The following is a 26157-nucleotide window of genomic DNA, read 5'->3' as shown; positions in this document are numbered from 1 at the left end:
TGTCCCTCCCCTCTGATATTTCCTCCCCAGCCAAACTCTCCGCACTCCTGCTACAATATGCGTCTACCTCTGAGTGGCCTTCCAACTCCAGCAAGGAATCCCACTGGGGTGCAGCCTCAGATCCTCCCAGCTGAGGGAAACACTTCCCACGCGTCGAGATGTCATTACTGGCTTATTCTTGGGTGAAGGGCTGAGCTTTCCCATCCTCCCCGTAACTCCAGATAGGATGTGAAATTTTACCCGAACATCCCTCTCTCCCGCCAAAAAAATTTAAAAAATAAAAACAAGTGAGAAAGTATAGACAAGAAATCATTTTAGTCCTTTAGTACAGTCTGCTCCCTCACCCCACAAAACAAAAATCGAACTTGTGGTTGGACGGCGTCAGATGTCACTGAGGTGACCCCAGCCTCTGTTTGCAGTTCCAAGTCTTCCGCGTAGGTGTCACTGCTACTGGAACTTTGTATGATGATGTCCTGAACGTTTGCTATCCTTTCCTCACAGGGAGGTAGCTACTGGGAATATCAGAGACAAGCTATTATTAAACAAGTGTCTCCAGTCCAAGTAGTCTCCTGTGGCGGGAAATGAGGGGGCAGGCTGTATCAGTGATATTTTTATAAGCTATGGTTTTAAAAAATTCCTCAGATGGTCACATTATTTCAAGACTTCAACATCTTTCATAACCAACTGTCTCTTATCTCATACACTCCATTTATTCCTCTCCAGACACATTCTAATCAAGGTCACCATCTTGAACTTCCCCTATACTTACACAATAGAAATAATACGGTTGCAGAATTCTATTTGCAAAAGAAACTAAAGAGATATAGTAATTTGACAGTCTGTGTTTCCCTTCCATCCACTACACATGTATAACCCCTCCCACTGTTTCCTTCCCTCAGTCACCAGAATGAAGGGCTGGAAACGTTGGTCTGGTTCCTTTTAGAGTTGATTCCCTATTGGACATTGCTGCTGGAAGCCTTGGGGATGAATGAGAAGTTCTGCAGTATGGATCAGTAGCAGAAGCAGGTAGCACATCAAGGACCAGGTCAGCCTAAGACAGGAGGGGACAGAAAATGATGAACAGTTTCTCACACATCCCTCAGCTAAGCTGCTACGGTGGCCCCTAGGTCTCCTATAAAAATGTCCATTCCTCTCTTTGGGGAGAAAAAATGTTTCAGGTTTATATGCACATGCAACATAAGGCGTGAACTAAGATGTAAATCTAGGGAATTAACTAGGTAAACTAAAACCTCTGTTCCGACCTTGGACACTGCCTGTTATTTCATTTTCATTCAGTGAATCCAAGTTTCTGCTTCTTGCACACACATTCACTTTAAGGTCTATGTAATTCAACCACTAAGTTTTCTTCCTCCCCAGTTTAGCCTCTCCTACTTTGCTGCCTTTCAAATTGTGTTGAAAATGAAGCTTAAGGATAATGAAAACTAGTACTTATGGAGACCATTATCCTACTGACAATATTGCTGGACTCTCTTGAACTTCTTATTCTGGGATCTAGAAACCCTTCTCCAGCAATCTCCCAGCACCTCTGGAGAGGGGTTTTCCCACTAACAGGAAGTAAAGGTCAAGTGAAAACAGTCCAGTTCTCATTACTAAAGCGCTGGGATTCAGAAGTATCACTTTTCTTGAGGAAAACGGTTAATTTTATCTCTATCCATGAAAGGAAACCAGAATTCCTGATTGTTCCCCAAACTCTCCCTTAAAAAGAAAATTTAATAACTTTTAAATTCAGATGAAATTTTAAACCTTAGAATACTTTCCAATGGGAAAATATCTAAAAGTTTGGAACAATTACTCAAAAATAATCAGCTCCAAATGTTTTGAGGAATATAATGAAACCAGTAAGATCAAAGACTCCATCCTTAGAAGGGGCATTTCTACCCTTAGGACAGTCAATATCCTTAACCTACAAACAAATGAGCCCCTTCACAAGCCAGCTTCCATAGACCATACTGGGGCCCAGTCAAAAGATTAGGAATGTCTAAAGACAGTAAATTCATCCTGATTATTGTAAACAACTTTCAGTGGTTGAATCAATGGTATTACCTTCGGATATGAGAACTGAAAATTTGGTGCCTAAGAAAAAAAAAAGTGTGCCTATATCCACCCCAATAAAACTCAGATCCCCTCCCCATCTTGTTTAGGTTCCTCTTTCCCATTTCCTCTGCCCCAGCTTGTATAACCTGTCACTTAACCTCAGGGTCTCATTTCCTCATCTGGAAAATGAGGACAAAATAAATACCTATCTCACAGGGGTGACTTGTGAATTAAATGAGTAATGTACGTAAAATGCTTAGAACATTTCCTCTAATATAACAAGTGCTAAGTAAATATTTTTTGGTGCTATTTAGTGGTTCTAGATTAACTTTGGGGCTGGGAACAGTGCATAACTGATGCCAGTTAATTATTCCTCTTTCTTTCAAAGTGACCGGTATTTTTTACCATGCCTCATCCCACCCCCCCCCGCCTTTTTTTTTTTTAAAGATTTAGAGAGTCACCGTGTGCAGGAGCCCACCTGGTGTGGGGGTTGGTGGGGGAGAGGGAGAATCCTGAGCATATTCCCCTCTGAGCAGGGAGCTGATGGGGCTCTATCCCAAGACCTGGAAACAATGACCCGAGCAGAAACCAAGAGTCAAACAACCCACTGAGCCACCAAGGCATCCCCCACCCCCACACCTCTTCCAAAGAGCCCTAAGGTAAGTAGCCAAAAGGCTAATAAGACAAAGGACGATGACTGTTAAGATCAGCTTTTCTAGGGGTGCCTGGCGGACTCAGTCCAGGAACATGTGACTCTTAATCCTGGGGTCGTGAGTTCAAGCCCCACATTGTGTGTAGAGATTACTTAAATACTTAAAAAAAAAAATGATCAGCTCTTCAAAGGCAAGTTTTAGCAAACATTAGAAAGCAACAGGGTATTTCCTTCCTATTTTGGAGAGGATTTTAAAATCTGTGAGTACTAAGGATTATAATTAGATTTAGAATCCTAGGAATAGAAAACATCTCTGCTGTTGTCAATTACCTGTCCCCAAGTAAGACTCCTCAACAAACTGAAAACAAATCAAATCCAAAACTTTCAGCAGGGAAGATCTACTTCAAAGAAGTTAGAAAAGCCTTCAAATCTGGCAAGTTAATGGACTAATTCTTCATGCAAAAAAAAGCTAGAACTGACAATGAACCAATCTACTAGTAAAAACCAAGAATGCAATATTTGCAAATACCAAAAAAAAAACAACAACAAAAACACTGACCAGAGAGAAATGTTACCCTTCATTACCAGCCTCAATGCAATGGAGGAGGAAAGGAAATACATTTTACCAAAGGGAACACCCCCCCCATCCCCCCAATCAAAACAAAAACACCACCACCCAGGGAAGCTTCTGGGAGGAAAGCAGAAGTAATCTCCCCACCCCCCCTGCAGCCCACCCCAACTTCATAACCACACTAAGGGCTTAAACCAATTGCCTGTGGCCCATGTGGTCAGATGTTGGGTTTGTGTTTCAATTCTACCCCCTAAAGTGTCATCACTAGTTACTTCTGCTTTAACTGGTAAGGTGAGGAAGGGGAAACAATGGAGAATTTCTTTTCTGAATACCTATTTAAGTTCCTTGACAGCTGGAAAGTCACAGAGAACAAAAGTACAGGAAGCAAATCTACCCATTTTCCTGGTAGACATCTAGTTCAGCTGGTAGTTGAGGGTCTTAAAACACGATTCTTTCCCTTTCTTTCTTTCAAGTAGGTTCAACCGAGCCACCCAGGCACCCCTAAAACAGTTTCTAAGAAGGGTCACATACCCAAGGTGCCAAAAACAAGTCCAAAGCCATGGAAACACATTTATCAGTTTAACTCTTCTACTAGAAAGAAGCTACCAGAAATCAATGCTCAACCTATCGGTTCTATCCACAAAACATTTGAGTAGAAATACTAACTTCCATTTTATAACTCCTGAATGGCTGACAGAGGACATCTAACAAATAGCAAGCAAAATAGCATAGGACACAGAAGGAAAGAAACTAAGACAGGTCAAAAATACACCAAGTAAGAAATTCAATACAACTGGAAAACATACTCTCAGGCACCAACATTTCTCCTTTGGCCACCTGTTCCTCCCTGCCCTCAGATGCCCCAAGCTCAGGGTTATGGCTAAGCTTGAAAAAAAAGTTGATACCTAACAAGTCACACAAACTTGGTGGGCCTGAACCAGACTAAAAGCTTAGCTCAGTTACATCATGCTAATATTCAAAAACATAAATTAAATCCTTACGCGAACAGTTATTCTGGTACAGAGATAAACCTCTTTTTCAGTGGCTTTAGCCTCCACCCCAAGCACATTCCTCTGGTTGAAAGATGTAAGAACACTGAACAGAATTGTGCTACCCATCTGCATTATCAGAAAAACGATTCATTTGCAAAGATTACTACTTATTAGCGCCTGTCCAAATGTTGTGAAGAGGAGGGGCAGAGCAAAAACATAAATCAAGTGAATATTCTCTACCCAAACCCCAATAGATACATATCTTTAGTAATTTCTTCACACCAGATTTAGGGGTAGTCCAGAGTTCAGGAAGGATTTTGTTTCTTAAAATCTTAAGAGTTGGCATATTAGTATATGCGGATTTTATGGTTCCCTCTCTCTGAGTCATTAATCCTTCCTCTCCCTTTCATGGGCCTAGAATTAAGAAAAAGGCTCATCGGGTCAGTCTGATGTTCTGCTGAGGATCCCTCCATTCCTGGTAAGAAAGGGAACAGGGAATAATGAAACAGGTGTTGAGGAACTGGTGCATTGTTCCCTGTGTGACGGAAGTGAGCAGTGATGACCGAAGACACAGATAAGACATCACAAGACTATCTAGACTTAGCTTTAGGAAGGCTGCTCTGTTCTAGAAAGCAATGCCAGAAGATGGCAACACAAGGCCAGAACCGCATAAAATCTGGCTAAGGCTACAGGGGCAGGAATTCACTCCTTTAAAGATGTTTCTTGACCCTGAGAAATCTCTGAACTAGACGCTGCCTAAAGTTCAGTCATTGGGTCCAGGCATAAAAGCAGGTGCAGGAACCTGGCAAGTTGTTTGTTAAAGCTCAACATAGGGACAACAGCTGTACTCAGCATTTACCCCTGAAGCTGTGAATAAAACATCAAGCTTACCAGCTATCCACAAACACTACTGGAAGCATTGCACCCTTGACTGCGGGAGCAGCAGCAGGAGGCTCTTTCCTAGAATTGAAGAACAAAGACCAGAATTCCTAGAGGACAGTGTCGATTTTGACTTGAACGATTTACTATGGTAAACAGGGAAGATGGGTCAGATGCTAGACTTTTCTTCTGAAGTAACTTTAGTCTTTTAAACAAAGCATACAAGGCTCTCCTCAACTAGTTCACAAAAGTAAATTAGCCCTCTACCCCCAAAGCCTGACCCTGTCCTCTACTTTTTGTTTTACTGACCTTACATTAAGTAGCCCCCCTCAGCTCCCAGTTGTTTCCTCTTATTTTTCCAGCTTCCTCTCCCACTGCACCTTTCCTTTCACTTTCTCTCCTCTGTCATTCAGCAGTGAATACTCAGGAGAGCAGATGGCAAGTAGTCAATCCAAACCGTGAAAATGCTGCCTGAGCATTGGGTGTAAGGTAATCCCCGAAACAGGCATTCTAGGATACACATTATTTCTGCCTTTAGTAGTTTGCACTTTAGATAGTAAAGGCGTAATATACTTACTCTTCACATATGGAAAAGCATCTTCAGACCAACCTATTAGAACTAGATTCATAATACGGGATGAAAAAAAATCCCTCAGTGATGCTTCACGAGGACATTAGAACCATCTGCATTGGAACTGATAACCTTTATTCCTACAGTCATTCATCCAGTCCCTTACATAGTACACTCAGCAAAATTCATGAAGGCTGAGGAAGCCCCTGTTTGATAGATTTAATTTAGCTCAGATAGTTACTCTAATCACTTAAGCAAAGCACATGGAAGGGTCTAAATTGATACTATAATCTGATTAGCTCTCTCACTAAAGAGATGAGAAAATTGAAAAGGATGCTGGACTACTATAGGTAGGTTTAGGATTTATTCCAATGATTTCCTGAAAAACCACGGGAATTTGACAAGGGAAACATACCTGGGTAGGCAGGGAGCAGAAAGGGGAAAGGGCACCACCAACCCGACATCTCCCATCAGTAACACTCACTCTAATTTAGTAAGTCTATCCTAGTGGCTCTGAGAGCCATGGTGAACACCCAGTCTTAGATGTTGCATGGGTAAGGTCAAATTCAGGCTGTGCTAATTCCAACCCAGAAAAAGATATTTCAGATTTCGAAAGGCCAGTCAGGACACCCCAGGGACTACTTCCCCAGTTCATAATGGTTTCTAATCATCTTAAAGACACATCAAAGACCTCCCTATCCCTAATGTAGACTCTCTTCCTTAGAGAAATGGTTCATATGTATAACTATCCTGTAACTATTATGGAGGCTTCACTATTTCAGTATGCAAGTATTTATTGAACACCTATATTAAAATGCCTGGAACCGTACTAGTTACTGGGGATACTTTAAGGATCTCTTCCAGTAGAGAAATCAAAACTTGAGAATTATAGACTAGTTAGACATTTGTACAAAGTGCTTAAAGAGCGCTGGAAGAAAAAAAAAATTTGAGGGTACTGTGCTCTTTAATACAAAGTAGGAGACTTCACCTCATTAGTTCCCACGTGACAGTTTTGACACCAAAGATTATGATGTAGGATTGTGGAGTATCAAAACTCAAGCCTAAGGGGTTGTATACTCAGGACTAAGTAGATTTTTACTGCAAACTGAAAAGTGGGAATTCACACACATTGTCTTTTAAAATTCTTCTACCTAGAGTGGTAAGTAAAGCAATTCAATCTTTCTCTCGTGGATCGATTTTACTAGTATAAATTTGTGTGTGTACTCAGCTACCGGAACAAATGCATATGTTTATAGACATTTACCCACCCATGGGGTCTTTTCTAAGCTACTCTCCTTTGTGGGGCTATTGCCTACTTAAGAGTTGCTAGCCAGGCCCTGCTGTCCTGTGAGGCCAGCCTGACTGGAGGGGTTAAAAGAGGGTTAAAAGAGGGCAAGGGCATCTCTGATGCTGGCTCAGTACTGCATACTAGAAGTCAGGGAGCTGAACACCCCACTTTCTTGCTGCTGAGCTCTGGGCCTCAGCCACTGAGTCTAAATGAACTCCTGCTTCAAAACAGCCTCCAGCAACCCGGGTAGGAATACGATCAAAGACAGCACCATGGGACACCCTGGTGGCATCAGGTGGATATTACAGGTGATGTTCACGAGTCAAAGATTTAACTTGCCCCTATAAACCACCCCACTGTAAACGGCTGGCTTTTAAAAAAGAATGGTAGTAAAATAAATTTGTCACAAGGATTCAAGTTCTGGGCCCGTCACTTTCACATCTTTGAACCTATTTCCTCAAACCGCAAAATGAGGCTAGTATCAGCTGAGCATTAAAATGAATCAGTTATCTCATGGACGTTGGCTACTACTTTCCTTGAGAATAAGGTGTTTGTCTCATGCCCTTGCGTTTTTCCCTTAAAACCTTCCATTAAAAAAGTAGTAAGGGCATGAACCCTGAAGCCACTACTTTGGAAATAGGCCCAATGTTTGGAGGACCATACTACTTTATCTAAGATATGCAATGCATCTGCCTAGGATTTCATGAACATTATTTATTCATAAACATTAAGGTGTGCATTAGCATACCAACCATCTTGGAATAAGTGTCAAAAAGTTAACACAGTGCTTGCTCTCAGAGTTTACCATGTACCCAGGGGAAGCAAAACACATATACATGAAACTATACAATATGCAAATACACTTTATACATGACACTATATAAACATGAAGAAAAGCAAATCAGAAATATAGTGCAATTAGTCCAAGAATGTTTAAGCCTTTAGCTGACCATGAAGGGGTGGAAAAATTAAGAGATAAAAGTAATGGGGATGCTTATAGGGTATGTGTGTGGGGGAAGGAAGGTTTGTTGAGTCTCTTGGCTTTGAGACAATTAAGTAACCAGGGTCAAAGTCCTGGAGTCACATTCACTGACTCCCAAACCAAGGAAATACATGACCCATTTTCTAAACTCTGTATTAATTTTCACCTATCAATGCCTTCACCTATGATGCCACCGGAGTGTCCCATGTCTTCACTAAGAAAGAACCAAAATAATCCAACCCCCAAATCTGCAGGAATTCTCATTGAGGTATGACCACTAGGTTTGGAAGTAATATAAGGCTTCTTCTGTTGAGAATCCTGCTTAAGAATGATGTAAAAAGGAGACACAGGAGGAAGCAGCAAGAGGGAACCACTCTACTCTTAGACAACAGTACCAATTCTTGATGATCAATACTCAAAAAGTATGCACAGCTTGCAAAAGACAAACTTTCTTCTTGACTTTGCAAGACTCATCTTTGGGGCATTTACTTCCCCCATCATACATGGCTTATGCTAGCATTTATTTGAGAGGGGGGCAGAGGAGGGGGAAAAAATCCCAAGTGGACTCTGGGCTGAGCACAGAGCCCAACCTCACAACCCAGATATCATGACCTGAGCTGAAACCAAGAATTGGATGCTCAACCGCTTAACCAGACTAAGCCACCCAGGAACCCTTAGGCTAGCATTTAAATTTGAACTTCCTAGCATCACATCTGAGGAGGGATTATTTGATGCAGTATTAAGATCAGAATTGTTTTCTCCAATAATCCACCCAGTTACCCAAAAGTTTGTGAACAGGGTTCTATTGTGTTGCTTTTAAGGAGTAAAAATTCTATCTCTTAACACTTATTAAACTGTCAGCGCTGCATTTGGCTGAATGGGAGATACAAATACTACAGAAACCTCACTGGGCAGGAAAAATTAACACAAAACTTTCAACAGTAATAAAAAAGATTGTGAAATGCATCAGAGAAGAGAGCTATTATATGGGCTTAGAAGTTTACTTTTTAGTTTCAGGAATTAGGTTTAACTGAGGCTGATCAGGACTTGAAACTTCAGGGTGACTGCTAAGTGAGAGGAGAGAAAGAAATGCCTACAAACACACCGAAGCAAAAAACAAGCATGGTCAGTATTTACCAGACCAACCAGAGCAAGGGCAGATGTGATTCAGAATAGTGGTAAGTTGGAAAAGTAGACTATAACCCATTGTTGATTTGTATTAGGGGGAGTTGACACAATGTTTTAGGAAGATCAGACTTGATGGCCAGGATGGATACTGGAGTCTGTGAAACCAGCCAAAACACTTTAGTAATGAATCTGGGTACACAGGTAAGTATGCTGGTATGGCAAATGGAGATGGAACACAAAACTAAATAGCATTTCGATGTGGCAAATAAAACTATAGTTCAAGTCGTAGATACAATGGTACTGTGGCTAAGAACTGGTTACACAGAAAGTTATAGAACTTAAGGGGCACCTGGGTAGCTCAGTTGTTAAACATCTGCCTTCGGTTCGGGTCATGATCCCAGCGTCCTGGGATCAAGGCCTGCATTGGGCTCCCTGGTCTGCAGGAAGCCTGCTTTTCCCTCTCCCACTCCCCCTGCTTGTGTTCCCTCTCTCGCTGTGTCTGTCAAATAAATAAAATCTTAAAAAAAAAAAGTCATAGAACTTAACTATGACCTTGGTGCAAGTTTAATATCTAGTTTTAGAGGACAAAGGAGCCATTTTTAGTTTTCTTTGTTGTAGTGTGCTTGCTGTACTGCTAATCAACATTTCATATCTTAAAATGTGGACGTCACTCTTGTTTATTCTGTAATTCAAATTCCTTTAAAAAAAAAAAAAAGTCTCCAAAAATAACTAGAAACACTCCAGGAGGTCACAGAATGGAAAATGATATTTTAATGTTACATACAAATATTTAACTTCTACTACTACACAACAAATATCAATTAAAGATTTATTCCCAACTTAGACACAAAATAAATTTAGACCTATATTTACTGGTTACTTATTCAAGATATTCAGAACGGGAAATAATTCAAATTTCTAGGTTTCTCTTCCAAAGCAATTGAATAATTATCTTGAGTGTCTATTCAGTATATAGCTATTTTGTGCTATGTACCTGGAAGGGGGAGGAAGAAAGATTATGACCTGTTAGAAAAGACAGATATATAAACAACTCACTGATAATCAAGGCAGAATGGCAGTTTTAAAATACAGTAGCAATACTCTGGGAACAGAGGAAGAACCAATAGTGCTTTTTCTCTTAAGTGAGTTCTTATAGTGACTATTGTGCCAGACACTCTTGGTTCCTCAGAAAATAAAAATTCATGATGCAAGACAGTTGAAATAGATGGCTGGATAGTGTAAGCAAGCAAGCTAAGTGACATGGCTATACTAGAATAAAATACACAAGTCTGTGTCCACACACAAAGTAATGATTCTGTCTGTATGGTAGGTATTAAGTTTCCAGGAGGTGATTTTTGAGGTACTATCCAGTGTCAAGTTATACTTCTCTAAATGAGCAGATAGAAAGCACTGCAGGAGGAAGAAAACAGTAGGACCAAATATAAGAAATGCTGGAGAATGTCAAGTCCTGGGATATGGAGTTATCAGGGGGAGGGCTAGAGATGACACTACAGAGGTAGGCTAGGGGCTAGGTTACTAAAGGGCTCAGCTGCCATATTTCCAAGAATAACCTCCAAGCATTGAGGTTTCAAGTAACTATAGAAGTGAGAAGGTAATTTTTCATTAAAAAAAAAAAAAAATTACCCTAGCAACAGTAGCTGGTGGACAGCTGGGGTTTGGGATGAAGATATTAATGAATTTCTAACCACACTTGGCATTCACTGACCATACAGTAGATGGTAGAAATCACATTTCTAAGCAAGCCACTTTAAGGGCAGAAGAGATTCAGCCTAGGACTTCCAAGTCGTATTTAAAGGCTGTAGGTTATTTTCTGTTTACCAGATGCAGCAGTCTCTTCCTGTTTTAAACCATCATTGCTGCAACTTGAAAGCTTATCCCAAACTTCAGGTGTTAAGGCTCCCCAAATACTCAGCAACTCAGGACACAATCCTGCCATGCCCCTGGCACTTTACAATATCCAAATTTAGCCTTTTTCTTTCACAAAGGGAATGCTGGATTTTCAATTGTACAATTTTGGTTTTAGAGTGTCTCCTCACAAGTTAAGTTGAGACCTCATAGCTAACATTCCCAGGATTAAGGATAGGAAATAACCAATCTAGAGCATTCCCAATCCAATTCGCACCAAGCCTGCTAGTCAGCAACCACCTTCTGTGGCCTCACTTGCCACAGAAAATGTCAGTCAGACAAGCTCTACTGTGTGAACTTGATTTTCTTCTCTCTCCTGGAAAAATACTTTTATTTGCTCTTAGTATCTTATTCCTCAAAGCAGACAAGTTTCTAACATTAATGTTTTAAGGAGAGTACTACCATACCATTTTCTTGATGAAATTAGATCAAGTGGGCCTAAGAAATTTCAATAGTATTTTTAGTGAATTTAAACAGGAGGTAAGTTTGTGTCCTTTACATTTTTTGCCAATGTGAGGTCATAGGGAAGGGAATGATGGAAATGACAAATACTCAAGTGTTAATTCCCAAAAATTTTCAGCTGTCTTAATATAAAATGGCATTAACTAAACATGACAAGAGAACTATGCATATGGACTTTCTGATCACAAGATACTGTGCCTAGTTAAGCAAGGCCTAGAAAACAAAAATATAAACAGTCAACTTGATGAATAAGCAGGGTTTTAACTAACACTCATTAAGTATTTTAGTAATGCTGAGAAGATTCCAGAAATGTTTCATGCCATAAAAACAAATGACAAAGATCTGAAAGTATATTCGTTTTTCCTGAGATCAATTTTATGCCTAGATTGCCATTTGCAGCACATCTACTCCTGTACCCAATTCTTACACTTCTGGCCTTACTGGTCCGTACCTGTAGGTGTACAGGGGAGGCAGGACAATAAGAGGTTTCACGTCTTCAGCATTTTCTCCTATGTCCCTGAACCTATTTTTTTTTTTAGAGGTTCAGTACTAAAAGCTCTGTTCAAGACCTAAATGGATCCTTACTCAACAGATGAGAAGGCAGAGGTTCAATTACAGGAAGAAAACTTACCCCACCCTAAAAACCCCACCTAACTTTGGAGCTGATAGAATTAAGATAGTTGGTTTCCACCTTGTTTTAGGGGTTCTTTGCAGTAGGGATCTCTCCTGGTTTACTTATTATATAATAGCTCCCTCTAGTGGCTACAAGGTTTTCCCTAGCATTTACTCCAATAGCGGAGTAGAACAGACCATGGTTGAAAAAACAAGAACTTACTAGACCTTTGGCATCCCTTTAAGTTGTCTTGCTCGTATTTGGTGAAGAGGAGTACAGCATTTTCTACTACCTTCACATTTATAGTTCTATCAACAGTTGATAGACTAAGTCACAAGGTAGCAGGAGTTAAGACATTTAACTTGGTTCAATGTTAACTCCTTTGTACTTAAGAGATAAAGACAAACACCCAGAATCTGCTGAACTCAAGATCTTAAGTATTATTTCATCTGTCATTTTGTACACCTATCTAAAACAGCAACTCCTTATGCAAAGGCATGCATAAATTTTCTCTCCCCAATAATCCAGCTGAAAGAACTTACTAAAATGTTTACTATGAGGTTATTTCTGCCTATTAACTTCTACATGAAAAGACTATTTTCGGGGGGGGGTACTACAGAAGCACCAAGTGATTTAATAGAAAAATTCCTTGATTCCTACAAAATCACAACCACCTTCAGGTACAGCTTTTGAAGTTACCAAGATGCATCCCCAAAGTCCTCAATCACAGGAATAAGTGCTGGTTTAAGTATAACCGCAACTTCTTGGGCCCCTATTTAAAGCAAATTTTTGCCAGGATTATTATTTATTCGGATGTTCCCTTATAATTGCATCAATTCATGCCAATCCCAGCTTCTCCTATAGATATTGATCAATATTCCTGAAAAGTATTGAAAAAAAAAATTACCCCCAAAGAACTGAATATACCACTACATACACTAGAATGGTAGAGTATTTCCTTCAGTGGAGTACAACTGTGAGTCCACTATAGCAAAAGAATATAAAGAAATGTGGGTCATACCTTTTTTCTCGTGACTGCTTCAGCCTAAAGACGGGAAACTTAGATCTCCATTAAGAAAGGATCCACACTTTAACAGGTTTTCACTCACATGAAGCTTAGCCCTATATTCTATTAGAGTTCTATAATCTCTTATCCAAACTCAAGGGGGCAGGTGTATTTGAAATTCAGAGCCATTCGAACTTCATATAATAAAGTATGGTGTGTATATATATATAGACTCTGTATCATCTAACACCCCCAGCAAAGCCTATGGCAAGTGTGTAACGAAACCTCAGTATTTCTGCAGAAGACCGTGCAGTCCCAGTAAAGTGCAAAATGAAGGCATCCATTCTGGTCAGGTTTCACATTCAACAACAAATTTTGTTTTCAGAATTTTTTGGATAAGAGACTGTGAACTGGTTTTCTGCCTTTGCAATCTTCATACTGGGATGGAATAAATGAAACCAAAGACTGGTTGTTACAACAAAACTTCAGCCTAATAGTCTCTTTTTAATACTGTTTACGGTAAATACATACACAGAACTTAATTTATAATTTCAGTACAACTTCATATACAAAGTGAAAAGACACATTAAGAAATTCATCTCCACAGAAAACACACATCAGTCCTAACGAGCAAGAGGTTTCAAAGATAAAACGGAGAAAGCTGAAATTCTAGAATCATACCGAACTTAAACACTACAATAAGTGGACACAGGAGCACTCAATTTATGAAGATATAAAACTTAGGGGAAAAACATTTTTAAGGAAAATCTGGTCATACAGTATTTTTAAAAAATTATTAAACAAATTTTAAAAATAAAATTCAAGATCCCAAACAATTAGGAATCAGAAAATGGGTTTCTTACCTTTTGTTTCCGGAAGGATGTGGGCTGAACAGCAAGGTGGGTTATTCAATCTGACGTTATGAAAAATAATTGCTTCTTAAAAGTTTTTCCTTGGTTAGAAAATAACAAGCTAATTATAGGCTCCCTACACTATTCTAAGGGGACATAAATAGGGAGAGAAAAGGGGAACAATTCAGGGCTACTTTAGTTCGAGAACAGTGCAACTTTCTTCTAACAGCTGCCAAAATGGATAGAGGTTTAGGGTTCATTTCCTAAGACTGAAAAAAGTCTGCATCTGCCCTCACAGCTTTTAGCTGTCTGGTCCAGTGCCCATCTACCTTCTATAAATATGCAGCCAAGTCCTCTAATCTTCAGACAGCTTATTATCAGATCTTTTCTACCTCACTTCAATTCTGAGATTTGGACTACTACTAAGTTTTTTAGAACACAGCTTTCAACTTAGCTTAAATGCTCTCAATCTTCAGTGAAGGCAATTTTCATCTTGGTCTGGTTTCCAACACATTCAATGAACACAAGCTTAAGTCTAGCTCACATTAACCTTTCCAAAATTAGTTTAAAAATACTTATATTCTATACATGAAACGGCTTTAATTAGTAAAGATCTTTCCACTTCTTGAACATTGTATTTTGAATTCTTGCATAAACTAACTTCCTTATCTAAACCAAGCTCTTTACTTGTAAGTGGAATCTTAGTTTTGAACTTAATGTCCCTTCTCTTCCTCCTTACATTCCATAAGGTTCATCTAAATGTTTTGGTTGGGTGCCCTTATGCAAGTGTGCCCTTATCTACTGGGGCCCATTTCTTCTATTACCAAGATTATGCCTAGTTTTTCCTAGGTTTCAAATTATGTCACCTGCATAGTGGTCTTAAATTCAGCTTCCAACTCTGATTAGCATCCAAGGCAAATGTTAAGACTTAGTTATTTCTTTTGAGTGCAGAAAAAAGTGTTTTGATGGTTTTGACTAGCTATGAGGAAATCAAAAGAAAAAGATTAAGGATTTTAAGTAAAAATCTCCTCCCCCAACTCATTGAAAATTTAGCACCGAGGGCCTATCAAAAAGATACAAGAACTAGCAGACTAAGATATAAATCACTGCTTTGGTAGGTTTTGGATACAGAATAATCTTATGGTTGAGAAGGGTTTGCAAGGCAAAATTCTAAAGCCCAGCTTTTTATTAACAATAAATAAGCAGTTAAAATTCTGGTGTATTACTCACATTTCAGAAAAAATGTAATTTGTGTTAAGAGTTCTAATCTGTGCTGAATTTAACATTTAATACTTACCAATTTTTGAGAAAAGCTTTAAAATCTCAAAGGCTATCCCCACGTTAACATTAACTAGTCACTACCCAATTCTGCACAAAAGCCTGTTGTCTAGATGATCACCAAAAAATAAACATGTATAAAATTTAATTACTTTTATCAAAGTATGGGAAGATTATCTTTCAGAAACTAGATCACCCCCCCATTTACCATATTATATACACAATTGCCTTATTCTTACCGTATCTCCCCCAAAAGACTTATAATTAACAGTAAGAGATGGCCAATTCCATTTATTACAAATTACCTTTCAAGAACCTTTAATTTACTAACACATAACAGAATCTTATCGAAGTATTAACTGATAAACTAGTCACCCAGTTAAAATTTTACATGAAGAGGAAAAAGGACAACCATGCATAGTTTTTTAAAAAATGTTTATTTTTTTCAAAGAAAAACGGCAATAGCCAATTGGAAACCTACTTATTCTTCAACTCCAATTTTGTTCTTTAAATTTAGAAGTGACTTACTGATTTACTATTTTAAACAAACCCCCCCTTTCCCCTTTAAATGTTTACCATCTACTCGTGCTGAATCCTTCCAAGGAGATTGCTCCAGCGTATTATCTCCAGGTCCTCGCTTTGCTCCTTTTACCAAAAAATGCAAAACACAATTCCATCGTGCATCTTAAGGGCTCCAATCGTCAAAAATAGGAAAAAAAAAATCTTTGGAATAGCCAATTAAGTTGAATAAAAAAAAAAAAAATCCACACGAATGCGGTTTGGTTGGGGCAGGAATCCACTCCTATGTTCCTGGTAATCTGATCCCGCTCCATGAATCCTTGTAATTCATCCTCCCTATCCTATCCACATTATGATTTGAATCCAATGATCCAGCTCCAAGGATTGGGATCCAGTGAGCCCTCTCCAATCCAAACCTTTATAACCAGCAAAACCAAAAAAGAGGAGGCAAAATGTTAGATACTGTAATCAAAAAAGGTTTCTGGGGAATGATGAGTTATGTCTGTCATCAGTTTAACAGATGTACATCAATAACTATCAAATTCCCCAAAACAAGTTTCTGAATGGTGTTCAGATAAATTTTAGAAACTTAATCATCATAGAGACTAATTGGAAGAAGCATTTTATATTTACAGTTCAACTGATAATGCCAACACTTGTTACTGTACAGCGTATTACAGGTTTTGTGGTTGCAAAAAGTTATGTAGTTGAGAAGTTTACTGGTATTGCTACCCACCCTAAGTCTAAACTAAACCTAATGCTCCCATCTGCAATTTAATTTGTAAATTAAAGTGTTTTAAACATGAGTCAATTATGAATATTAAAGGGGAAGGTGAGACTTAAAAAGTATTCCCAACTAGATTATCTACACCAATACACTGGAATTCTCTATTCTGCTTTCATTTTGTCTTAAAAAAATGAAATAGCAACGCTATATCAGTCACACAGAGGACATGCAGATTTAGCAGTATTGATATTATACTCTATCTGGTTGGAATTAAAGACACCCTGTACCCACATGTACACCAACAGCAGGTCACACATTAACAGTTGTAACTAAGCACTGTGACAAATTAGCCAGTTCTTCCCACATTAGTCCCTATTAAAACAAAAAAGGGGGGAAGGGAGCAAAATAAATTGTTACAAAATGGGCAATGTAATTTTGCCACAATTGCCAAGGTTTAAAGAGCAAAGCAATTGTAGCTAAAGATAACTGCATAAGATGTTTGCAAGTGTTTTAAGGTAGATGTATATATATATATATATATAATCACTTTTAACCCTTGCCTTTTAGTATAAGGTCAATACTGCCAATTTCATCTGTGACAATAGCACTTGGAGTCATACCATTGCCTCCATTATTGATCTGATCCTCCTCAATCCTCCTTTTGACAATCCTAAAATGATTGAAATGTGCTCCACAATCCTTAATCCAAAGCATTCTTAATCCATCTCTTCAGATATGTCTACAGAAAGACACATGAAAAGCAAGATAAACATAAGAACTTCCCCAGGTAAGATAACCACAAACACCCCCAACATCCCAGTTCACACAAACCAGAGCAGAATAGACATTTACACAATATCACAGTCTGAAGAGCATGGAGAGTTAACTAAATTTAAACAATCCTGTCTATGACATCACTTAAAATACAATTTATCAGACATGAGGGGAATGTAGATGTTAGGAGCAAGGGGATATTACACAAGAATGCAATTCAACACTTTAGCCCATTCTGAACAAAACAGTTTGAATTAAAAAATGAAAAGATTGTACTGAGTAAAGGAAAACTGTATACAACATGGGTTCTACAAAAAGTGTCACCAATCATCTTATGTACGAGAGCGAGATCTGCTATGACGGGGAGAATAGCGTGGTGATCCTCTGCTTCTCCTTGGGGAGTAACTGCGACTCCTGCTGTTGCTTCTGCTACGGCTTCTGCTACGACTACGGCTTCGAGATCGTGATCTTCCATAACTTGGACTTCTGGGCCCATCAACTTTAACCCGGATGTAGGCAGTTTCTCCCTATTGAATAGACAGAACTTTCGATTGAAAGATCTAAGCTTTCACCTGTCTTCAGGCATGCTGAACGAACACAATGTAACTAAAACCAGGAATCTGGTACTTTACTTGGACACCCTTGCCTGAATCTTACCTTTAAATTCCACTGTTAAGACCACTGTATCCAATTCTGGCCAAAGAAAAGAGTAAGTGTAAAACCTACCTCATGAGATCTAAACTTAGTGTTATCCAGTTTTCGAACTGCATAGGTCATATCTTCTTTCCGTACAAACTCCACGACACCAGTGCCATCTCGGTAAACATCAGCATAACATACATCACCTGCTTCACGCATGTGATCCTTTAAATCCTGCCAGCTTCCACTTGGAGGCAGTCCTAAAAAAGTATTTTTTCAATACCAATCACCCTAAATTTCACATTAAACTTAAAATTTACACTAGAACAAAGACTACTTTGAAATAAATGATTAGATTCAAGATCCTAGGTAAAGAACCGTTTATTAAAATTCTGGAATCCAAAGTCCAAAATTATCTGTAAAAATCTTCCATGTTCTAGGTATCCAACTTAATGGTAAGTTAAGTAAGTAGTGTATTGGTATACCTCCACTACAGTAATCCTTGTTTACTAAATTCACCCAAGAAACTTAAGTAATTTAAGACCTACCACAAAAACTTGCATTTGTCACAACCGGTCACTCAAGGAAAAACTTAAAAGTAGTTCCTGTCCCTTCTCAACAACCCTCACAAACAGTAAACTCACCGGAGACAACCACTCTGTTTTCAGAACGCCTGGATGGGGGACCATAGCGGCCTCGGGGAGCCCCGCCACCTCCACCCCCGCCGCCGCCTCGGCCTGTACCACGGCCGCTTCGAGGAAACTCCACCCGCAGACGGTATCCATCGTAATCATAGCCGTCGCGACCGTATACCGCGTCTTCCGCGTCTCTGCGTGATCACAGAAAGCAAAAAGTGTAAGAATAAGGCCCGGGAGGGGCAGCTAACTCAGTCAGGAACTAGCGGCCCCCGCACATGCGCAACCAGCGTGGAAGAGCCCACATGCGCTGCATAATAGGAACGGCCCCTCCCCCACCCAGAAGCACGCCAGGCTCCCGACCACTACACCAGCCCTCGGCGCCTCAGTTTCCCGCTCCGAGAGAGTCCGCTCTGGGGACGTCCGTGGGCCCAGCCACCAGAGAAGCCACAGCGACTCGGCTCCTTACTCGGTTCCTGCATGGACGATATCGTCTTACCCCGAACCTAAGAGCCCACCTCCCCATTCTCTGTTTCAAGGCCTTCCCCAACTACTACAACTTATTGCCTCAAGGCGGCAAGCCCCGGGCCGCCTCACCGAGGGTCCTCGAACTCAACGAAGGCGAAGGGCGGTCCTCCGCGGCGATTCTTGAGATCGATGTCGCGGATAGCACCGTATTTGTAGAACACGTCCTCAATGTCCTTGGTTCGGATGTCTGGAGGTAAGTTACCCACGTAGATACGGCAATCGTTGTTCCCTGCCGGGCCACGAATCACACCACCTCCCGACATGGCGGCGACGAAAAGCGCGGACTCGAGAACAGGCCTTCCCACCAAGCCTAGCGCACGGCAGAGCGAGCCCGCAGCGACACCACGTCTCCCGCGGCCCCTCCAAAATGGCGCCTTTATCAGCTCGGCGCACGGATATGGGGGGAGGGAGGTAGAGAAGCGGGAGGAAGCAGCTATTCGATCTCAGTACGCACGCGCAAGAGCGTAACGGGTGCTGCGAAGGGTACGCTCACGCATGCGCGACGTGACCCTCCGCGAGAAGGGGGAAAAAAAGTTCCTCGCGTTCCCAATTTGCGGAGTGGTTTGCAAGTGAAGTGACCAGCCGTTTGGTAAAAATTAAACACAGGTTCCTCGTTAAAGGGGTTACTAATCCCTGACGAGTCTTAAGAGATAGTCGATTCTTCCAGGAATGAGTCTCTTAAAACAAATCCTCGCCTTGAAAGCATTGGGTGAAACCTAGCCTTGAGCCTTGTCCCACAATGCTCTGCGGCTTAACGGCCTTTGGCGGGAAAGACTGCTGGGGGCGGAGCTAAGGGGGGGAGGGACCTGGCGGTTGCTCCGGAAACGCGAACATCCTCGGAGAGTGCGGCTGGTTTGGGAGCTCCGCTGCTTATGATTCAATCCAGAGCTAAGGCGTGACTTTGTCTTCCTGCCCTTTCTCCTCTGCACAGGCCGTGGTTTGCTTAAACAAGTGTCTAATTTAGAGCAACCTAGCTTAGATTCCGTAGTTAATACTCTACACCAAGTACCGTCGCATTGTCGGTTCAAAACTTAACTTTGTATAGCTCAGTTGAGCTTGTGGCTTCATCTAGTGGCGGTGGTTCCAGCCCTGATGAGTCAGCCAGGACTCAGACCTCAGCTTCCCTTTAATCGCCTACCACTAGGCCTAGCGCAGAGGGGTCCAGTGATTTCAAAGATCAAGAAAAAGTGTGTGTGTGTTTGCAGAATCCTGAAGTTTGTTCCTCTTTCTGAACTCATTCCCGGGCCTCTCAGGTAATAATAGACGAGCAAAGTGGATGTGTGAGAACTGTGACCCCAGGAGACCACAGTTGCTGCTCAGGACGGATCCCACTTGCATGCTGGCCCAGGGAGATAAGAACTTGTTACAGTTTTGCCAGAGACATCTGAAATCTGGATTTCTATGTGAAATGTTGGGATTTTAAAATACTAGTAATGAGGGGCGTGTGGGTGGCTCAGTCAAGCGGCTGCCTTGGGCTCAGGTCATGATCCCAGGGTTCTGGCATCAAGCCCGGCGTCGGGCTCCCTGCTCCGCGGAGAGCTTGCTTCTCCCTCTCCCTCTGCGTGCTACTCTGCCTACTTGTGCTCTCTATCTCTCTGTCAAATAAATAAAATCTTTAAAAAATAATAAAAAATATTAGTAATGCATTCAATTTTAAGAAAACCCTGCAATCATAAATATGTTAAAACATCTGTACCCTGAGTTTAAGGAGGATTTTTTTCGTATTATGTATGTATTTGTTTGCAACAGTCCCCAAGGATGTGAGGCAGAGATACCCTAAAACATTAAAACTGGACTAAGAACTCAGGGGAAATGGGAAAATAAGGGGAGAGGAATTAAGATGAAGTCATGGGTAAGATTACTATACAAAATGCCTGCAGTAATTGCCTGGCCAGTTACTAAAGATGGACTGCAAATTTGACTCCAGTCATCCCAGAAGTCATAGTAAAGAAGGGAACACAAGTATATTCAAAATCCTAAGTGCCCGGGCGCCTGGGTGGCTCAGTTGGTTGAGCGTCTGCCTTTGGCTAGGGTCATGATCTCAGGTCCTGGTATCGAGCCCCTCCACACCTGCTCAGCAGGGAGTCCGCTTCTTCCTCTCCCTCTCCCCTTGCCCCTTTCCTGCTCTCTCTCTCCTCTGAATAAATAAAAATTAAAAAAAAAAATCCTAAGTGCCTTTGAGATTAAAAAATAAATAGGTTGTTTAGGAGAAGGCCATGTTTTCTTAGTTCTAAAAGTTGATTGAGTGCATTTTACAAATGTCTCTGAATGATCCCACAATACAAATTCAGTTTGATCCTGAACAGATTCATAGAGGATCTTTGGTAGTCCTTGAACTCTCTGTGATGGTTTCCAAAATTATGCATGTATGTGCATGTACTTTTTCTGCAAAGAGGATTTGAAATTTTAATCAGATTCTTAAAGGGGTCTGTAGATTCCCAAAGGGAAGAGAACCTCTGAAAATTTTAGAGGGGAGGGCAGATTGTCTATCTTTTAGACCATCCTTCATTGATTATCCTTCAATGATATTTTTGAAACTGAGCTTTTAATAAAAAAAAGAAGCTGATGATTTTTAAAATGGGAAGCTGACCAAAAAAGACACTATTTCAACAAATTCAGTTTCTCTCACTGTCCTATTCAGTTAGCAGCAGCAAAGTAGTTTTTTTTTAAATTGCATGCATATCATGTATTCTTTCATTTGACCGTTGTTCAGTGAGCACACTTTCTTTTATTTTATCCATCCACTTAAGAGTTATTTAGGCTCATCTTCTGTTGATTAATGTTAAGCTAATGATAACTGAAGTGATTTAAACATAGGTGCTTTTAATTTCAAGACATTTTCGTTCCGGAAAAATAAGAAACTTGTGATTTTGCTTTGATTTATTCTTGTCCAATTTCATGCAATCACTGCATTCTGATGTTCAGTTCAGAGGAATACAAGTAGAATTTAATATGGAGTGAATAGGACATTCTTGTTCCTCTATTGACTGATTGTATTTGAATGTAACCAAATTATAGATCCGGGGGTCCATGATGAGGTCAGGCTGTAGCAGGAAAAGTCTGAATGGCTGTTTATCAAGGTCTCCCAGGATGACATTAGTTTGGTGATTATTACAGTTAAGGTTGTGATTTTTTGTTTTAAGTTTTATTTATTTGAGAGAGAAGAGAAGAGCGCGAGTGTAGGGGTGAGGGGCAGAGGGAGGAGAGAGAGATTCTCAAGCAGACTCCCCGCTGAGCACGGAGCTCACCACAGGACTTGATCTCTGGACTCTGAGGTCATGACCTGAGCTGAAACCAAGAGTCAGAAGCTTAACCAGACTTACCCACCCAGATGCCCTGAGGGTGTGATCTTAATATCATTATCTTAGAGTTGATTAACATATTTTAGTCCACAAGAGTAAAAAACAAGAAAGGAAGTAAACCAAACCATTTGTTCATTTATTGGGGGGTGGGGGGTGGGGGGAGATCAGATTCATTTTTGGTAAGCAGGATGCTCAGATGGTACAATGCCAACATAACTGTTTTAGTAGGTCTGGAAAACAAATCGGGCAGTTGCTTAGTAAATGAGGAATCCAAGCAAAATGAGGCAAATTGTTTTGAGAGATCTCATTCAGACAGTGGTGAGACCTGAAAAAATGACCCCCACCCTGCCTCAGAGTATACTTCTTCGAACACAGGAAAATTCATAACCTCCTGGATTTTGTGTGTCTGTTCCCTGGATAATGATGCTGGGTAAAGATTGGCAATTCTTTTTTTTTTTTTTTTTTTAAGTAGGCTCAACATCCAGCAAGGAGCCCAGCACAGGGCCTGAACTCAGGACCCTGAGATCAAGACCTGAGATGAGATCAAGAGTCAGACGCTCAATGCAGTGAGCCCTAGCAATTCTCTTTCTGTAGGCTGATCTTCACATAAACAGCATACTAGGCAATTGATTAGATTTCTGCTAACTGGTTTACAGCCCCTTCCAGTTTGCCTCCTGAGATTACATTCTCATCTTAAGTAGGGGTTCAGAGTATCGATCAACTCTTCAGTTACACATTCACTGGCAGTTTTAGGGATTGTTCGCACAGCCAGATAATTTATGAAGTATTCATTTTACTAGCTTAATCCTCAAAAGTTGCTTTATTTTCAACACTGTTGTTGCTGTTTATAAAAAGTTACTTCCTCAAAAAATTGTAAATGCTTTCAATTCAATCTAGTAAGTATACACTAGTGTCAGCACTATATTTTACCCTGGAAATATTTACTTGAGGAAAAAAAAAGGGTTGAAGTCTCACAACCCAGTTTTTCAGTTATTTGCTGAACACTTAAATTCTCTAAACCTGTGGCGATAGTTATGGAACTCTGTAGATATACTAAAAATCATTGAATTGTACACAAAGCGAGTGAACTATATAGTATGTAAATTATAACTCAATAAAATTATTTTTCAAAATGACTGGGGAAAATTATTTATAAAATCAGCAAAATCACTCTCCGGTACCATTTCTCTAAAGGCATTATTGGGGATAGGGAATATTATAGATTAATTTGCACTGAAATACGGCTTTCCAAATCTGGAAATTCTGTTTTCCATATAAATGTGTATTTCAATCCCTACTTGAATCTTCCTTGGGGATAACTGTTATTTTTACTGGGTGAAGAGACACAAAGATTAGGAATACTTGATTCTACTGTGTACAGGAGTTCCCTTCAGGAACAGTTGATTTGCATGACTCTGTTCCCTTGTTCTGCTTGTTTTCGTGCCAAATAGTCTCTGAAAAAGGAAGAAACAGTTTATATCTTCTTATTTCATTTCTGTTTGTCTCATCTCTAGTAAACTATATGGAGGACAGATTTCTGCTGTAACTTCTTCATTACCAGGAAAATCTCTGTTAAAATGAATATTATTGACAATTTACTGACTGCTTTTTGAAAGAGGTGGGCCGTTAGATGAGCAGAATGTTGTTTCTATGGAAACCTTGTCTTGTTGCTACCAGTGGATAGACACAATGGGTACAAGGATTGTTTTCATTTCACAGTATAAAAATGATGGCCACTTCACAGGCCCAAATAAGTCCTCTAATAATATAGTCTTGGTAATCTTATTTGAGGGCTGGCTTCCCTTATTCTTTGACTCCTCTTGTTTTGTTTTTGACTAATTCTTCCCATCATTAATAACAATAGGATATGATTTTGCCAGAAACCAGCTCTTAAAATGATCTGTTACAAAGAGATTTATTTTCACCATGTCTTCCTCTTCCTATTAATATTATGACTCCCTTTTTCTGCTTAGTTCTTCCCCTTAAAAATTAAAACTGCAGGGGCACCTGGGTGGCTCAGTCGTTAAGCGTCTGCCTTCGGCTCAGGTCATGATCCCAGGGTGCTGGGATCGAGCCCCGCATCGGGCTCCCTGCTCCGCGGGAAGCCTGCTTCTCCCTCTCCCACTCCCCCTGCTTGTGTTCCCTCTCTCGCTGTCTCTCTCTGTCAAGAAATAAATAAAATCTCTAAAAAAAAATTAAAACTGCAGATCATGTTGTACATTTCCTAATTGGAGTAAATGGCTCTTTAAGGAATTTTATAAAAAACATGGCAGATATGTTTTATTTGCCAAAAATGCTAACCATTTTTGACAAATCTTATAGCATGAATCCTATATAAGTGTTAGCTAGGTTTATTAGTAGTAATACTGGTATTAGAGGTTAATAATGCTACCAAGTATGTTAGAAATGATTTCAATAAAATTTTTTATTTGAGGTTTTGAAAGCATCACTATTTTTTTCTCTATTGCTTTATTTATTTATTTTTTTTAAAGATTTTATTTATTTATTCATGAGAGACAGAGAGAGAGAAAGAGAGAGGCAGAGGGAGAAGCAGGCTCCCAAGGAGCAGGAAGCCCGATGCGGGACTCGATCCCACGACCCTGAGATCATGACCTGAGCCGAAGGCAGACGCTTAACCATCTGAGCCACCCAGGCGCCCTCTCTATTGCTTTAAAAGGTATCCCAGATTAGCTGAAAACTCTCAGAATTACTTTTCTTTTTCTTTTTTTTTTTTTAAGATTTTATTTATTTATTTGACAGAGAGAGACAGCGAGAGAGGGAACACAAGCAGGGGGAGTGGGGGAGGGAGAAGCAGGCTTCCCACAGAGCAGGGAGCCCGATGCGGGGCTCGATCCCAGAACCTGGGACCACGACCCGAGCCGAAGGCAGACGCCCAATGCCTGAGCCACCCAGGCGCCCCAGAATTACTTTTCTAGATTTACTTGCAGAGTGGAGTCATTGCAACATAGACTACATGGCCTACAAGCCTAAAATGATTTACTATCTGGCTCTTTATGGAAGAAGTTTACTAGTCTCTGACCAAGAGGAAAATGACGGGCTTTTGTGAGTTTTACTTAAACTGAATTCAAAAATTCAGTTGTTGTCATGGCCTCTCTCTCTCCCTCTCTCCCATTCCCCTCCCCACCGCGAGGTGTTTTTTGTCACAGGTAATATTCTACATTTTTAATATTTGTCACCATAAGTAATACACTTTTTAAAATTAATACCTTTTTTTACACATGCTTCATCAGCCATTACTACAATTTAGCGATAGGGTACCAAAGACTGGTGGAAACCAACTGCCCTGCCAGTGGAAACAGCTTTGAAGGGGAGGTGTTCCTCAGCTCTGCTCCGTTGGGTTGCATTCTTTTGTAGTCTAGTTGACTCAGAATTGCCAGTCAAGAGTGCAGGTTTGTGTGACTGTTCTTGCATTGAAGTAATGTGTCGTGCAGAGTTCATAACAGGTTTTGTTCTAAGCAGATATCTATTACTGTCCATTCACTGTGGAATTTGCTGATGAAATTTCCAAAATTTGCAGATTATATTCTACAGTTCTGGATCCCACCAGCTTTCAGGCTGGTGCTGGCCCCACCATGCTGGCCCCAGAGGTGATGGCTGTGTAGTTGACCATCTAGACCCATGCCCCAGGGGCTCTTCCTTATCTGGCTTGCACCTGCTTCCATGTGGCCAAGAGCCACTCTGCCTCACCAGCTGTAATTCCTTCCAAGTTATTTTCTACTCTTTGTGGAATCCAGCCTCCAGGGGAGAAAAATTTCTTT

The 26157-nt window shown here is 40.4% G+C and overlaps 1 protein-coding gene across 4 annotated transcripts; it reads right to left on the bottom strand.

The window, feature by feature from the left end:
- Positions 1 to 296: 296 nt before the first annotated feature.
- SRSF1 (serine and arginine rich splicing factor 1) lies at positions 297 to 20234 on the bottom strand. 4 transcript variants are annotated; one of them, XR_006541286.1, is made up of 5 exons: positions 19146 to 20234; positions 18558 to 18742; positions 18001 to 18173; positions 15831 to 17801; positions 297 to 1051 (listed from the first exon to the last, which is right to left on the bottom strand). XR_006541286.1 is itself a non-coding variant. In XM_044921422.1 (5 exons), the coding sequence occupies exons 1-5, from the start codon at positions 19337 to 19339 to the stop codon at positions 17217 to 17219; spliced, it is 762 nt and encodes a 253-aa protein (XP_044777357.1). In that variant the 5' UTR covers positions 19340 to 19459; the 3' UTR covers positions 15673 to 17216. The 4 variants fall into 4 exon arrangements, 2 of the variants coding, with proteins under 2 accessions (XP_044777357.1, XP_021559624.1); XM_044921422.1 differs by lacking the exon at positions 297 to 1051 and having other exon boundaries at positions 15673 to 17239; positions 17615 to 17801; positions 19146 to 19459; XR_002481128.1 differs by lacking the exon at positions 297 to 1051 and having other exon boundaries at positions 15673 to 16189; positions 17121 to 17801; positions 19146 to 19459.
- Between the last annotated feature and the right edge of the window lie 5923 nt (positions 20235 to 26157).

The sequence above is a fragment of the Neomonachus schauinslandi genome, chromosome 15 (assembly GCF_002201575.2).
Source record: "Neomonachus schauinslandi chromosome 15, ASM220157v2, whole genome shotgun sequence".
In the NCBI taxonomy this organism is placed as follows: Eukaryota; Metazoa; Chordata; class Mammalia; order Carnivora; family Phocidae; genus Neomonachus; species Neomonachus schauinslandi.
The sequence above is the reverse complement of the archived record's forward strand: the minus strand, read 5'-3'. Positions and strand labels throughout refer to the sequence as shown.

What these genes read in the sequence shown, in the direction of transcription:
- SRSF1 (XM_044921422.1), bottom strand. Translation starts at nt 19,339, where the DNA reads ATGTCGGGAGGTGGTGTGATTCGTGGCCCGGCAGGGAACAACGATTGC. An exon ending in GTTGAGTTCGAGGACCCTCG is followed by an intron (nt 18,743 to 19,145) that starts GTGAGGCGGCCC and finishes GTGATCACGCAG; the next exon opens with AGACGCGGAAGACGCGGTAT. An exon ending in TCATAGCAGATCTCGCTCTC is followed by an intron (nt 17,240 to 17,614) that starts GTACATAAGATG and finishes GTCTTTCTGTAG; the next exon opens with ACATATCTGAAGAGATGGAT.